Raw genomic sequence first — 16,315 nt, 5'->3', positions numbered from 1 at the left:
CCACAGGAGGAATCACAAGGCTAACACCTTAACCTCATCAGACCGCTGGCCTCCTGCACTATTACACAGTGACAGAATGCCTTGTCATTCAAGTCACCCAGAATGTGACACTTTACTAGGATCAGCCTAGAAGACTGACCCAGCTAGTAACAGACACAGTGGTCACTAATCCCATTAGCTCTAAGCCCTAAATAGAAGCTGGGAACAAAATAAGTAAGATCGAATCAACTGTGTAGTAGCTTTAGGTGATCCTGCTGCCTTAATCTCCCAAGTAGCAGACTACATGCGCATGCCCAGCTTAAGCAGTATTATCATAGAAAGCTGCGGGGGGTGGTTAGCCATTGCTTTCTATGCTGGACAAGATAGCAGGAAGCCATTGGGTCTTGAAGAGATCAAACTGCTCTCTTCTTAAAACGATTCTTACCACGTCCTGGGTCCATCTGTGGTTCCAATGAGGCCATGCTCCTATTCACGTCACATATCCCCTCCCCCTGCTCCCCCCTCTCTGTTCTTTCTTTTCTATCCACTTTTTTACCAAGTTAATTTTATTTGTTTGCACATGTGTGTGAAGCCAGCACAGTCTACACTCAGAGGTCAGAGGATACTCAGAGGAGCCACTCTCTCCTTCTACCGTGTGCCTGGGAATCAAACGCAGGTCATCAAGCTTAGTGGTCAGCGCTTTTACCCACTGAGCCATCCATAAAGAGCATTAAATCTGAGAAATGCACTGCTTCTGGCTCACAGTGAGGGCACAAAGCAAATAGTAAAATTTAATTCTTGGAGGAGGAGGAATAGGAGGAGGAGGAGGAAGAAGAGAAGGAGGAAGAGGAGTCCAAAGGATCTTGAGATATCCAAATGGAGATAGTCCAGAGAGAAGGGTGTAGTCCTCTAGGCCATTGTCTCCCTGTAAGGGATTCCAGGCCAAGAGGATGCTGATGACAGGAACAGGCTTTTTTCACAATTCAGTTTTACTTCCAGAGTGTTCTCACAGGCTCTCCTAAGAGTTCCAGAGGCTGAGTGAAAGAGAGATAGCTACCACAGGGAGATGACGCTTTCCTTAGCATTGGTAACTCCATTAGCTTCATAGGGAAAGAAGGTGTGGTTTCAGTGCCAGGAGCAGGCTCTTTGCTTGCTTTCAGGTGATTTGTCAGTTTCTGAGTCTGGTCATCTCTGCTCTTGAACACCCACCAATCTCTCTCTTCTTTCCCCTACCCCTTCTCCAACAGCTCAGGTTGACCGTGACCTTGAACACATAGCACAGGGTAACTTTGAATTCCCAGTTCTGCTTCCATCTACGGATTATAGGTATGTACCAAGTTGCCTAACTTCCACAGGCTTTCTCTCAAGAAGGTAGAGACCCACCTAAGGAGATCCACTGGCCAAGTCAGAATTTCTTGTATGGATATCAGTGTCAGGGCAGAATTGTAAGTTTCCAGATTAAAAGTCCTGTCACCTGCACATGAAGATTATGGATCAACATAATGTCCTCTGTGCAATGAAGTTTACCCTCTTTGTGATTATGTGGATACTTGGCCTGTGCTCTGTCTACACACAAAATAGCAATGCCCAATTTATTGGACCCTCACATCATGCAAGCCATTGAAAACATTTTAGCTCTTTCCTTTAAAAAAATGTTATTACCTTTATTTAGTGGGTGGGGAGTGGGAGGAACAGGGTTGGGGTGGAGAGGACAGGATGAGGCAGTGCAGGTTTGGAGGTCAGAGGACAACTGGACAGAGTTGGTTCTGTCTTTTTACCACATGGGTCTGAGGCGCCAACTCAGGTTGTCAGACTTGACAGCAAGCCCTTTACCCGCTGAGTCATCTCTCCGGCTCGTATTTTATTTGTGTTGAACCTACAATGACTTGCATGAGGTGGACAGGGTTTGGCTTCTCATTCCCAGGAGGTAACACCACACCCAGGGCTTAGTTGGCTGCTTTACTGAGGACACTTGACACGGAGGTGACAGAGTTGGCTTCCAGAGCTAGGCAGTCTAGCCAGAGGACCCGCTGCTTAACCACACAGGGGAGTCAGAGAAACGTGCGCTTTAAAACTCGCAGTACTGCTCACTTCAACACTAGTTGTGCTGTTGCGACTCACTGTAGGGTGTGTATGTGCAGAGTATATGATGTGTATGTGTATATATGTGTGATATGTGTGTGTAGTGTATGTGTATATATATGTGTGGTATGTGTATACTTGTGTGTGTAGTATATGTGTATGTGTAGTATGTGTATATATGAGTGTGTGTATGAATATGTGTGTGTGTGTGTGTGTGTGTGTGTGTGTGTGTGTGTATGTGCAGGCATCCAGGCATCCTCAAGGATATCTTTCAATCCTCTCAGGCAGGCTTCCTGCCAAATAGACTGGACCTTGGCATTTCCTTGGGGCAGCACGAGAGACTGATTTCATACCACTCTCTTGAAGGGAGCTGCTTTCACATTCTCTACTCAAAAAAGCACCACACGTGCAACAGGAATCCAGAGGGACAGAGCTAACCTCAAATTAAGTCATGGATTTTTCTTTCCCCTTGATCAATCAGGAAGAAGACAGGAAGCACGTTGTTCTTAATCTCACCTTCTCCCGTTGTTTCCTTCCACTCTCTAGACACTATTTCCAACATGAGTGAAGCTGTCTTGTCTAAGCAATGGTCTTTTCATGTGCAAAATTGATACGGTGCATCTGTATACCTTCTGGTGGGTAACTTTAGCTCAGAATAGCCCAGTGAGTCCTAACGATTCTGAGCAAGTGAAATGACACATTAACTTTCAACCCATTTGCATTTTAGTTTCCTCTCAGCAAGCAAGGCAGGTCAATATATTTTTATTAGTAATAATGAAAGCCAACCAAGAAGTCAAAAAACTAGTGTTTGGCCTAGATCTTAAAATAAACCCTGCCTTAGAAACAGAGAAGGCATGTAAAACACACGGTTTCTGATTTAGTATTTTCTATGCATCACGAGTTAGGGTATAAGTTAGTGGCTATGTTCATTTCAGAGGATTCTATTCTAATAAATTTATACAGAATAATTGTTTTAAATCCTCTAGCTTCCTCGGTGTCTATGAAGAGTTAGTTACAATGGAACGAAGATCTTCCTGAAGGGAGCAGGTGACTGTGCCCTCGCTATGAATTAAGGATTTTAGAAATCTCAGTAGACCGTGCTTCCTCACTGTCTGTCACTCCTTGGTTTGCACCAGAACCAGTTTCCGGTTCAAGCTTTACCTCTTTTCTTAGAAAGGTAGCCATATTTTATCTTACAAATAAGTTGTACGTAAAAGTTACCAGAGGCCGTGTGTCCTGGAGCATGCCCATAAACCCCACACTGTAGAGGCAAGGCCATGAAGATCAAGAGTTCAAGGCCAACCTGGTCTACAGACTGAATTACAGTCTAGCCTGGCCTACATAAAGAGCAAATAAATTCTAGCTACATTCCAAAAGTTACCAAAGATGGTTACAGAGGCAAAGTGGGAGAATGTAGAGAGTGGTCAAGGAAGACACAGTTGCGAGAGGCAGGAAGGAAAGCTGTGTGTGTTTTGTTGCATGCTGGAGTGATGGCAGGCAACAGGGTGCTTCTAAGACAGCTAGAAGGGAATGTTTCAAAAGCTTTCCCCACAAGGAAATGGTGAGCATATGATATTAGGCAAATGCTAATTATCCTTATTTATTTATCACATGCTACATAAAGAATGCCAAATTATCATGTTGTACATATAAATACGTGCAATTATTCTGCTCCAACTTAAATGTTAATAGGTAGGGCCAGTGTCTTAGGGTTTTACTACTGTGAAGAGACACTATAACCAAAGTAACTCTTATGAGGACAACATTTAATTGGGGCTGGCTTACAGGTTCAGAGGTTCAGTCCATTATCATCAAGGTGGCATGGCACTGAAGGAGCTGAGAGTTCCACATTTTGTTTCAAAGGAGAAGACTGGCTCCCATATGGCTAGGAGGGTCTCAAAGCCCATCCCCACAAGTGCTAGGATTGTAGGTAAGCTCCACTGCATTAAACAAGAGGCAGTCTTTTGTGTTCTGCGTGCTTAGGGAAGTGATTTCTGGAGTCCCAGAATGAGGAGAGCAGAGTGGCTGTGGACCAGGTGCACACACAGGTACAATCGATCATCCTTGTGGATTGGTTTTGTGACGTCAGTTCAAGCACAGTAGTGTAAGGCAGTGACCTCCGAGTCCCATCACTCTTGGGGGGAGAGAATTGGCCCAATCCGGGTGATGAAACAGCATCTATCTTTGCTAACTGACTCGTAAAGATGTAAAGTAAAAATACACTATGAGGAAAATATTCATATATTAATAAAGTGTGTATGCCCACAGAAAACCATTCTCTGAATATACAACCCTCAGCTTAGCTGCATAATCAAACAGCTGAGCATCTTAAGTAGGAGGGTCACTTCAAAGGGACATATATCTGGAGCCAATATAATGTACCTCAGCAGTGGCATCTTGGCTGAGGGAAAATTATTTGGCTGCTCCAGGTTAGCTTCACAAAATGTCTGTCACACGAATGACTGACTGTTCAGTGCTATTCAAGGTCAGTATCTTATTAAAGCATTATATCCATTCTTTGCATTTATGCTATGCAGCTTTTAACTCAGGAATGTGCTTGCAATTTTACTGACCTCCAGCGACCTATAGACTTTCAGATTCTACATCTTGTCCACGAGGAAGTAAAACTATGAAGGGAGATCTCTTTATTGCCCAAGAATTCCTTCCTCCTGGGCACGTTTGCCCCTTGAGAATGTGGAGATAGGAGCTTTCTCACATTAAGAGGAAGGATGCTGGTCCCAGGAAGGGACTTCAAGAGAAACACAGGTAAGAAGCCAAGGCTCTGGCTGTAGAAGAAAGTGAAGCAGCAGGTGACATCTGGCTAAGGGAAAACAAGTAGAGGGCAGAGGAGCAGTGGGCACTCCAGTCCTGCGAGCTCACCCTGGAGCCTGCTCTAGCTGTGACTGCTCTTGTCCTCTGCTTTCTGTCCTCCTAGCTGTCTACCTGGCACTAATTTTGAACTCTTAAGCACCAAATAACCAAGACCGGATGACTGCCATCTGGGTCATCTGCATGGTCAATCAATATATAGATTCTTCCTGCTTTTCAGAGAGAAGAGACTTTTTATTAAGAAAGAGTTGGGTTTATAGAAGAGTTAACAGGTCTCACTTAAAAATAATGTCTTTTGTGAGCTAATAAAATGTTTCCTTATAGAGGAAACACCGTTCCAGATACCCCGACCTTTTTCTTTTGCAGGACTCAAGACAGTTTGATTGTTAGAATGGAAGCGTCTCTCACATAAACTTTTCTTTTTATTCCATTTGATAAATTTGCATTTTTCTTTATAAAAAAAAAGCCTGTTTATAAAAGAGTTCTCCCATTCATTGCTCTGATAAAGCTAAAGCTCTTCTTTGGTTTGGACTTGCTAATGAAGAATACTCTTAACTCATGATATCTTTTTTTTTTGGTATGGCAATATGTAAATGTATGTGTGTGCATGTGTGTTACACGTATGAATATGTGTGTGTGCATGCATGTGTGTTGGCACGTATTCATGTGCATACATATACCCCGGAGTCTGTGGTACTCTGAGCACTGAATCATGGTCTTACATATGTTACATGGTCTTACATATGTTACAGAAGCACTTCATTACAGAGCTACATGGCCAGTCCTACAATATTTTAAAGTTGAAACTATTTCTTTTCAAAATAGCAATCTCTCTTTTAAAAGCAGCTTTAGAATGTTTATCATGGAAATGTTTACTATAGAGCAAAGGCCTAAATGTCCTCTTATAAAACAACTTCTTTCTCAGGTTCTTTAATTCTAAGCAGATTGCCCCCCCTTCTATATTGCCTGAGCTAAATGTGCTCATTTAGCACAGTGGACAGCTTTATTCATAGCCACACTTAGAATTAAGAGGGGTTATTGAAAATGGTGGCTTCTCACCCATGGATCCGCCTAGTCATTCGTCAGAAATTGATCAAAAAGAACAAAGACCAGGCTCTAAGAAGTTCTCATACGATTGATCGGTAAGACATCGCTCCTGTCCTTGTAATGGAGGGAAAACCGTAATCTAACAACAGAGATGGGCGTGAAAAGCTCAGTAAGGAGTGTATACATCGATGTAAGAGGGCTCCCGGAAGGGAGAGAAACTCAGCAGCAGAATGGGAGGCTTGACTGAGCCTTCCTAAGCACAAGTCCCTGGTGTGGGTGCTTGAGTTTTATGGCCCCAGTTGATAAATGTGCCATAGAGGAGAATCATTCTTCAACCCGCTTTCTCAAGTACCAAACTATTAACACTGTGTTCTGGAGGGCAGTGCAGCTTCAACTCATTCCTCCAGTCGTGTTGCTTGCTGCAGCTACAGAGGAAAAATTACTTGTTGCAAGTGTGCATTTGGTACCTTTGCTGAAGAACAGATGTGATCTGCTTGCAGAAATTGTCTCCATGTTGGGCAAACTCTTTCAGGCTCTTGTATACTTTATTGTACTGTGGGAAAAAAAATAACAGAAAAATTATGAGCACCTCCGCAGACAGTACCCATAATCCAGAATGCTGTGGTAGTGAGGACTGCCATCGTAAAGCCTACATGACGGAAGGATGCACACATCCTTGGATTATTTCTTAACTAAATATTAAGTCTCCTCTGACTGGATATAAAAAAAAAATCCAGAGAAAATTTCCAAAAAAACTGATTCTATCTTAGTCACTGTCCTTTTGCTGTGAAGAAAGACCATGACCAAGGCAACTGAGAGGAGAAATCACTCAATTGGAAGCCTGCTTATAGTTTCAGTGGGGGAGGCATGGCAGGAGGCAGGCAGGCATAGCTCTGGAGCAATAGCTAGCTGAGAGCTTACATTTGATTCACAATCAGGAAGAAGAAAGGGAGAAAGGGAGAAAGGGAGGCAGGGAGGCAGGGAGGGAGGCAGGGAGGGAGGGAGGAAGGGAGGGAGGGAGGAAGGGAGGAAGAAAGGGAGAGAGGGAAAAAGACTGGACCTGATGTGGGATTTTGAAACTTCAAAGACCACCCCAGTAACATACCTCCTCCCTCAAGGCCAACTCTCCCAATCCTTTTTAAATATTAAATACTTCACCAATTGGGACTCAAACATTCAAATATCTGAGCCTGTGGAGCCTTTCTAATTTAAGCCACACACCGTTCTAGGTCAAATACAAATAACCCAACAACAGTGGCACTCAGAATTTGGTTTTCTGGCCCAGGAAGGTCAAAAGCACACTCCACAGGACACCACATTACCATTCTTAAAAAGCCCACCATTCTATGAGTGTGATAGACACACAGTACATAGTGTCAAAAAAAAAAAAGTCTGAAATTGAAAACATTTAAAAATCCAAAACTTGTTGAGTTCTGATTTCGTACCATAAACAGAAATTTCACACTTGGTTTTAAATGATGAGTCTCTGTCAAAACACACGCAAGCTAAAAATATCGTATGAGATTATCTTAATGCTCTGTATATGGAGCTGTAGGGAAACGGATGAACCCTCTCAGTGAAGATTGCCTCTTTCTCGTTTTTTTGTTTTGTTTTGTTTTGTTTTGTTTTGTTTTTTCCTCCTGGACGTAGGAACAACAGGCATTGCTATGACATAGTCTTGACACTGGATACTATGAACTGAGACCATCAATTTAAAAGAGATGAAGAGTTGGAGATGCTAGCAATATGAAAGGCAACATACAAGGCTCCAACTCTCTTTCAGACCTACTGTATGTGTGAAAGAAATAAAATGGTATTTAAATTTTGATGATATTAGTATTATTTATTATCGTGTGTGTGTGTGTGTGTGTGTGTGTGTGTGTGTGTGTGTTGTACGTTTGTGAGTCCATACTTGCATGGAGTGTTCAGATGGCATTTGGGAACTCAGGCTACCATGTTTGTACAAGCATGACAAGCACCTTGGCCTTCTGAACCTTTTGGCTGGACCTACAATGTTTTTTATTTACAGACATTTTTTATTAGGGTTTCTAATTTTTAGCTTTTACATGTTTCTAACTCAGATGAAATCTTAGCTTTTTGTGAATTAGGGAACATTTTATTTTTCCCAAAATATCACAGTCACACAGAAAATAATGACACATACTACATACTCTTAAGTTATAGAGACATTAAACTTTTAATCTACTCTTTCTGGGCAATTATTTTTTAATTCTCATAATTTCTTTGGCATTTCTTAGACATTTATTCTTCCATGTAAACATTTATCTAATTATGAGGTTTTGGAGTTTTTTATTTTTTTATTTTTAACATTCCTGTCAGAATCCTATTCAAAACAGTATTATGTGTTGCGTATAAAATAGAGGAAATTGGCTTTTTAAAATGGTATTTAGATTTCCCACTCAAGAACACCGTGAAGACCTTTTCATTTGTTTAAATCTTAATTCACATCAATAAAACTTTATGAAGTTCCCTATAGGAACTGGGGCATTTAGAAATATTTTCTGGTATTAGGCTGTATATATATATATGTATATATATATATATATATATATAGGCTGTATATATATATATATATATATATAATCATTCCTCTCATCTGCTTAAGCAAAGCAGAAATAAAGGCTCAACAAGCAAACCAGGGTCCTTGGGCAAGCTGGATCTGGCTGCCCTCACATAGTGAGGTATTCTGCTCGCAAGCAGGTATAAGGCTGCGGCTGGAGCTGAGAGACTCAACAGGGTGCAGGGTTAGGAAGGGCCTGAGCTTTCAGTGTGAATGTGAGCAGAAGAGCCCCCTCCCACCAGGAGAACTGGGAATAGAAGGAACGATTGTCAAGACAAACTGCCCTACGCACAGGATGCCTTAGACTACCATCACCAGAGGACAGCCATCACACAACAGCCTTGGGGTAGGGAGAGGGGACTGTGGAGAAACCAGCAAAGACCGGAACATGGAAAGAATGTCTTCCTCGTGACTTAATCTGAATAAGTAGATCCCTGGAAGTTTTTCTGTATGCTGGGCTGTTGGGACTTTTAAACTCCCTAAGACATCTTTTATGCTGTCTGTCTCTTTGGGACAAGTTTCAGGAGACCAGACAAGGAGTTATAGAGACAAAGTTTGGAGCTGAGACAAAAGGATGGACTATCTAGAGACTGCCATATCCAGGGATCCATCCCATAATTAGCCTCCAAGTGATGACACCATTGCATACACTAGCAAGCGTTTTTTGCAAGGACCGTGATATAGCTGTCTCATGTGAGACTAGGTCGGGGCCTAGCAAACACAGAAGTGGATGCTCACAGTCAGCTATTGGATGGATCACAGGGCCCCCAATTGAGGAGCTAGAGAAAATACCCAAGGAGCTAAAGGGATCTGCAACCCTATAGGTGGAACAACATTATGAACTAACCAGTACCCCGGAGCTCTTGACTCTAGCTGCATATGTATCAAAAGATGGCCTAGTCGGCCATCACTGGAAAGAGAGGCCCATTGGACACGCAAACTTTATATGCCCCAGTACAGGGGAACGCCAGGGCCAAAAAGTGGGAATGAGTTGGGGGGAGGGTATGGGGGACTTTTGGGATAGCATTGGAAATGTAATTGAGGAAAATACGTAATAAAAAAATATTTTATATATAAAAAAAGAACTCAGTTGTCTTCAGTTTCATTGGTGAAGCTGTGGTAAAGCAGGTATCTGTTAACTTATTTCTAAGAAAAAAAATTTTTCCTTAGATTTATTTATTGTATTATTTTAAAAGTATGAGAGTTTTGCCTGTAAGAATATCTATGTACCACGTGCATGCCTGGTGACTGTAGAGGCAGAGTAGGGTGTTGAATCTCCTGGAACTGGAGTTACAGACAGTTGTGAGTCACTATGAAGGTGACTGGGACCTAAGCCAGGTCCTCTGGAATTGCAGCTGTGTTCTTTATCTCTATGAGCTATACCTCCCCCCAGCCCCTACCTCATCTGTTAAAGAAAGGGGCTTCTCTAGTAAAACACAGTGTGTGGTTTCTTTGACCCTTGAACTGGCAGCGGTAGGATGTAGGAGGTGAGCCCTTGTCATTTAATAGATAAACACACCCTATTTCTTTCATAGAAAGTCTTCATATTGGAATAAGATGTTAAATGGGCAAAGTTGTTCCAGAAAGAGAAATGGCCAGTGGCTCTGCCTACTCAGCCACTCTGGTCAGGTCATAGGTTGGCAGGATCCATGCGTCAAGCGAGCCACTTCCTGAGCTCCACGGAGTGCAGGCAATGCACCTTATTGTTCATTGTAAGTTAATGATCAGATAAAGAGTATTCTGTTTATAACAGCATGGGGTAGAATCTTTATCTTTGTCCTCAGGTCCACTGGCCTGGAAACTCCCCAGCATCCCTGATCCAGACTGAGATTAAAGGAACATCTATAAATAAAAGAGATACTAAGACTATTTCTACATATGCAGCTCAATTCATTGTTTAGAATCAGTGCTCCCGGGCCTTTTATCATTTATCATTTACTCAAACTTGGACACACACAAAAAATTTAAAAGTAGATTTACTAAATGTTAAAGCAGATCCTGTGACTACTATCTTGTCCTCTGTGTGTGTGTGTGTGTGTGTGTGTATGTGTGTGTGTGTCTGTGTGCGTGCATGCGTATATCCGTGTATGTGTATATCTATGTGTGTGTATGAGTGTGACTGTATATGAATGTGTGTGTGTGTGGCAGAGAGAATGAGAGAGAGAGAGAGAGAGAGATTGAACAGAGCAGATCAAGCTGTATCTGCTCTGAGGCAGTGACATTTTTCTACCATGGTTTTGGCTTCTCTGCTCCTGTCTCACTTCCCTTTTCCACACACTCCCAGTCATCAGAGGGGACTTTGAACGGATTCTGTGGGACACAGTATGAAAAGCCCTGAAGCCTGATCCCTTACTTAAGAGTTAAGGCTCAAAGAGCTAAATATGACCTCATTAGATTATGGACAGATTAGAAATGTCAGGTAATTAAATCAACTAGATAATCCAGTAGAGCCAAATGTTTCCATGTAGCTAATCAATATAACCAAACTAAGCACACTCAGACAGCTGATCCCGTTATAAGTGATACCGATGGCTTCCTGATATCATCGAGAAGCAAAAAAAAAAAAAATTCATCTGGTGAAAGTCACGTGGGAAGTAAATTTGGGATGTCGGTTCCTGCTCATTGAGACCTCAGATCTCTCAGCCCTACAACCTATGCACCCCGGGAAAGAGCTTAATGCTAATTTTAGATCTCCATATGAATTTACTTGAAGGTGCACTTTCTCCCCTGGGCCATTAATTACTAAGATAACATATCATGGGTTTCTTTGTAAATGCCCTTTATAAATAGTTTGTCAGTAGCCAGGATGTTTAGGACATTTCTGAGACCTTAAAATTTTCCTTCATGTGGGGCTGGAGAGATGGCTCAGCGGTTAAGAGCACTGGCTGTTCTTTCAGAGGTCCCGAGTTCAATTCTCAGTAACCACCTGGTGGCTCACAACCATCTGTAATGGGGTCTGGTGCCCTCTTCTGGTGCTGTCTGAAGACAGTGACAGTGTGCTCACATATAGAAAATAAATAAGTCATTTGAAACTTTTTTCCTTCATGTTTATAAGTGTTCTACACAGGCCTGTCCCGTTCAGCACTAGGGAAACATTTCTGATGTGCACTGTAAGCAAATTCTGTTTAAGCATTGCTATTACAAAGCAAACAAGTAAACAACTCAGCAACAATGAAGCAAAGTTTAGTAATCAGCCTATGGGGCGGCTAGACAGAGGAACTGTCACACTATAAAACACTGCTGCTCAACTTTGCCCAGTTGCTCTTCTTGACTACACAGTTGGAATGCTTAAAAAGATCGAATTTAATTGTTCTAGAAAGAAATGTTACTCTGGATGCTCCCATGGATTTTTCTAAAAGCATATAACATTGACAATCACAGAGTTCTACAAGCTGAATAAGCCTCTTCTTGGCCCCCTTTCTATGTCACGCCTGTGCTACTGATTCGTGTGAATTCTCATTCACTGAGGGTGATATTTCTAAGCACTACCCCTCAAATTAAGGGGTTACCTATGTTTATTAGAGATCTGTTAGATATTTGAAGCTTTGTGATAGGATTGCTTAATTTATAAGGAACAGAATACTAGGAAACAGTACAATCAACTGTCTCCTCCTCTTATTTTACAACTGATAAAGCAGAAGCCTAAGAAATGTAGGAAGGCATCTTACACACCTCACTGGCACACACTGAAGATACTATGTATAACACAGTATCCATGCCAGACTCCACCTGCCCCTCCCTTCTCTCAGTACAGCTGAGGCTCTCAGGAGTCATGGACCACAGCAACGATGCCTTTGGCATCAGTGCCAGGCAACAGCTGGTGACCCAGGCTGAACCAGCAAGTAGCTTGTAACTTTCTCTCGACTTGGCACGTACGTTTTTCTTTCATAGGAAGAAAGTAGTACTTTTTTATTTTTTTTTAAACATAATTGAGTCATTTCCTCTGGGAAGAATTTGATGCTATCCACATCCTTGAACATGGAGTTGAGGAAGATTTCTCGTGGTATATTTTTAGGTGTCAATGATAAGCTCGCAGGCATCGAGGCTTGAAGCCAATTCTTTTTCTTCCCAAAACTAGAATTTGAAAAAAAAAAAAAAAGAAAGAAAGAAAAAAAAAGGAAACCTTAAAGAAACAAGCTCCAGCATCCTCGCCATTATTTAAGAGCCCCACACAATGTCTATCACTCTTTAGCTTACTTCAGTGACAATCGTTTGAAGGTAGACGTTGGCCTGACCCCTGAAGGTTGAAGTGCTGAGGAAGCAGCTCAGACTCTCGCAGGAGCATGACCCTAAAGATAGCTTTAAATTTCTTGTACCAGGCCTGCTTTCATCGAATGGTAAAATATATTTCACTATTTTTTTAAATGTGTAAAACAAAATACCACATTATTATAAAGAGAATGAGCTACATATATATGCATATTTTCAAAAATATTTTTCGAGCTTTTGATATTAGACTGAATGTTTGTATTAATATGCTAAATAGCAAACCTTAAGAATTACCAAAATATGTAAATAAGGCTGAGAATAAACAATACTCTGAAACATCTATAACAACACTGTTATAAAACAAAATCTGTGTTCTTCAGTGTTTGTACAGTCTTAGACACTGTTACTGGTACTGAACCCTCGTTCTTGAAGAAAATCCTACATTTGGATTAAAAATAAGTATAAATATAGATCCCCACCCCATTTTTTATTTGAGCTTGCTCTTGACCCACTGATATTGGTACACAAATCCATTGGTGGGGACCAAGTTAGGATTTATAGCTTAATGAAGATGCTTAATCATATTCGATGCCAAGCTAGGGTCAGATGTGATAGGAAACTTGGCAGACAGTGGAAGCTTTGGGTTCTCTTTAAAAAGTATTAAGTGAAAAACAAGTGATAAGTGGTTTCCGAAGCATCGGTCTGAAATCCACGTCTCATCCCCCACCCTTGCCCCTTTTTTCAGCATGTTCCTAAATTGTAGAGCATTGTTTTCCAAGTACAAGCTGGGATTGTACCAGGAAGTCAACGCGAACACTTAATAAAGATGAAACAATTGCAAATAAATAAGTATTCTGTGGCTTTAGAGAGTTTAGAAGTCCAGGCCGAAGGGATATCCGCCTCCTCCTGACTCCCGGATACTTTTGGTGGCGATGGGCCCAGAGACATGACCCCTAGTCATGGACAAAGACAAACACCCTTGGGGTAGTACTCAAAATAGGGTATAGCATCATCTAGCACCACAGAAGTAGAGCTTTGAACTGCCATGGAGGTAGGGGAGACTGTCTTGGGAGATGTCTGAAAGAAAACATTTGTCCCTAGTCCTGACCTGAAGTAAGCTGTGCTGTCTACCTACACACACACACACACACACACACACACACACACACAATGATATGATAGACTTTTAACTCCCCTTTTTCTTTCTTTTCTCTTTTAAAAACCTAGTTGGTCCTGCCTCCTGTCTCCCTCTCTTTTGTCTATTGTACTATCTCGGCATTGACTTTCTCTTTAAATACTTGCCAGTACCAAGTGTTTGCCTCAACTTATCTGGGTGTCACCTGAACCAGGGAAAACATCACCAGAATCCATGTGAGACAGGCGAGGATTTAAAAGTGTAGTAGGGTGCAAATACAAAGAGAAAAGAACAAATTTCTCTAAAAGGTTACCCATAACCACCCAATGCCGAGTAGATTGAGGCTGTGTGCCAAAGTAAGGGGTGAGGTGGGGGTTCACTCAATATTGTCATTCAAGTGTGGTGTTGGAATCTGTGTATTCATTAAGCATATCTTTTTAATGCTTAATGGAACTGGTGCTACGCTATCTTCTTAATCTCTTAGATGTTTGCCTCACTTCAGCCTCAGGATTCTTGAACTAGGTTTGTCCAATAGCAGTTGGAATTCCACCTCTCCTAAGCCCATGGTTTCCTTGCCCTTTGAATAAACAACAAGGAAAGCTGCATCCTCTGCTGATCATGGCTTCCTCACAGATTTCTCCTATTTGCTTTTCCACAGGCTGGTTGGTTGGTTTGTTTCTTTCAATAAAATATATGAACCATGGCTACAATTCCTGGCTTCTGAGGTCACCAAGTTTTTCGCTTTACAGCTTGGGTAAGACATTGAAAATCCTTGATTACTTTGGTTTCGGAACAAATTTCCCTTCCCTTTATTTCCTTTGCATCTTGTCTCCTAGGTCAAATCTCTGCCACTAATAATACATTAGTGACTGTGCTGTGTGTCTTTGGACTTTTGATCAATATTGTATTGGGAGGGGGGCAGGGAAGATCCCAGGACCAGAGCAAGCAGGCTGGCGAACCAGCTACCAGGCTGACACAATGGGAGTCTGTTCTGTGTCCTGAGGGCTTTTGGGATCACAACTCTCAAGCTGTTTGATTAAAAAGCAGGAATGGGTTGAAGGGTGTGGAGGGGAGGCAAATCCTTCCCTGACTCAATCTCTGAGCCCAAATGCATTGCAGACGGTCTGTGAGCTTCCCTGTCTACTCTACACACGATGTTGACTATGTTGGCACCTCATCAAGCAAGCTTTAATATTGCTTCTCAAACAGCCCCGTCTGGATCCAAGTAGGATGCTATAGACTCACCCAAATCTTTCCCCATCAATTTGAGAACTAAAGACGGCTATGACTGTCACATTTTCAAGAGGGCTCTATTTTAAGCTTAACCAAAGAAAAACCGCAGACTTCTGTTCCACAGCCAAAATCTAAACACGCCTGCTTTCTGAATGCCTCCAATTTCTGCAGCTTAGAAACCACTAATCTATAAATTTTCCCCTAGCCTCGTACACACAGGCACACACACACTGCACTGGGCTACTCACCGAACAGTCCGTCAGTGGGTCCCTCATGTTGAAATGCTGTCTGCTTTTTCTTTTACCTACGCTCGATCCAGCATGCTGGACGCTGCAATCAATCAGGTTGGGTGTGTTCTGGACTTCCGGGATTCAAAGGGCTTAGAGTACGTCAGTCCTTGTCAAACACACCAAGGAGGAAGTTCCAGCCCCTGGACTTTCATCCAGTTCATTTCCTGAAAAAGCACAGAACAGCTCTGGGTCAAAAGAGCCAGTGGGAATGGTGAGAAGCAGTCCAGTGAACTTTGAGGCCCTGAGGTGTAGCCTTGAGAGAAGGCTCAGAAGCTGGGTAGAGTTCCCCATGATCTGGATGCCTGGAATGATGGTGGAAATTGCTGGTCCAGTCATGGCTTGTATTTTCTGTGCGTTATGCTGCTCTGACCTTTGGGGTCTAGGCAAGCTAGATAGGTGAAAAGTGACAGTCACAGCTGTCTTTCGTTCTCACGTTGATTGGAGAAGGTGAGTTAAGTACGCAGCATTCCCACCTGGATCTAGGTGGGGCTGTCTGATGGTTTGCCTTGATTGACAACTGGATAGGATCTAGACTCACCTAAGAGGCTCACCTAAGAGCATGTCCGTGAGGGGGGTGTCTAGATTGAGTTAATGGAGGTGGAAAGACCGACCCTAAGTGTAGGCAGCATGATCAGATAAGCTGGGGTCCTGACCGTCAGTAAAAAGGAGAACGTGAGTGGCGGACTAGCATTCCTCTCTCTGGGACCTGTCTGCGGATGCAATAGGACCAGCTGCCCTCAAGCTCCTGCTGCCTTGCATTTCCTGTCATGATACACTGTACTTCAAACTACAGGCCACAATAAACCCTTTCCTTCTGCTTTTATCAGGCAGCTAGTCGCAGCAATGAGGACAATAACGAACACAGTAGGTCAATCCCTGAGGTGATGACAAATTTCCTATAGTCCCGGCTTTGATATGTAAATTAATGGC

The 16,315-nt window shown here is 42.3% G+C and overlaps 1 protein-coding gene across 1 annotated transcript in view; it reads right to left on the bottom strand.

Moving 5' to 3' along the window:
• Window positions 1-15,460, bottom strand: part of Nostrin (nitric oxide synthase trafficker) — a 53,531-nt gene extending 38,071 nt beyond the window's left edge. The window contains exons 1-2 of the mRNA NM_181547.3: window positions 15,344-15,460; window positions 6,405-6,490 (exon numbers count right to left, since the gene is read on the bottom strand). Of these exons, the coding sequence (NP_853525.3) occupies window positions 6,405-6,490; window positions 15,344-15,370 (113 nt within the window). The 5' untranslated portion in view covers window positions 15,371-15,460. The remainder of the gene's footprint in view (window positions 1-6,404; window positions 6,491-15,343) is intronic.
• Window positions 15,461-16,315: the final 855 nt, after the last annotated feature.

The sequence above is a fragment of the Mus musculus genome, chromosome 2 (genome assembly GCF_000001635.26).
Source record: "Mus musculus strain C57BL/6J chromosome 2, GRCm38.p6 C57BL/6J".
NCBI lineage: Eukaryota > Metazoa > Chordata > Mammalia > Rodentia > Muridae > Mus > Mus musculus.
This window is presented reverse-complemented; position numbering and strand designations above follow the sequence as displayed.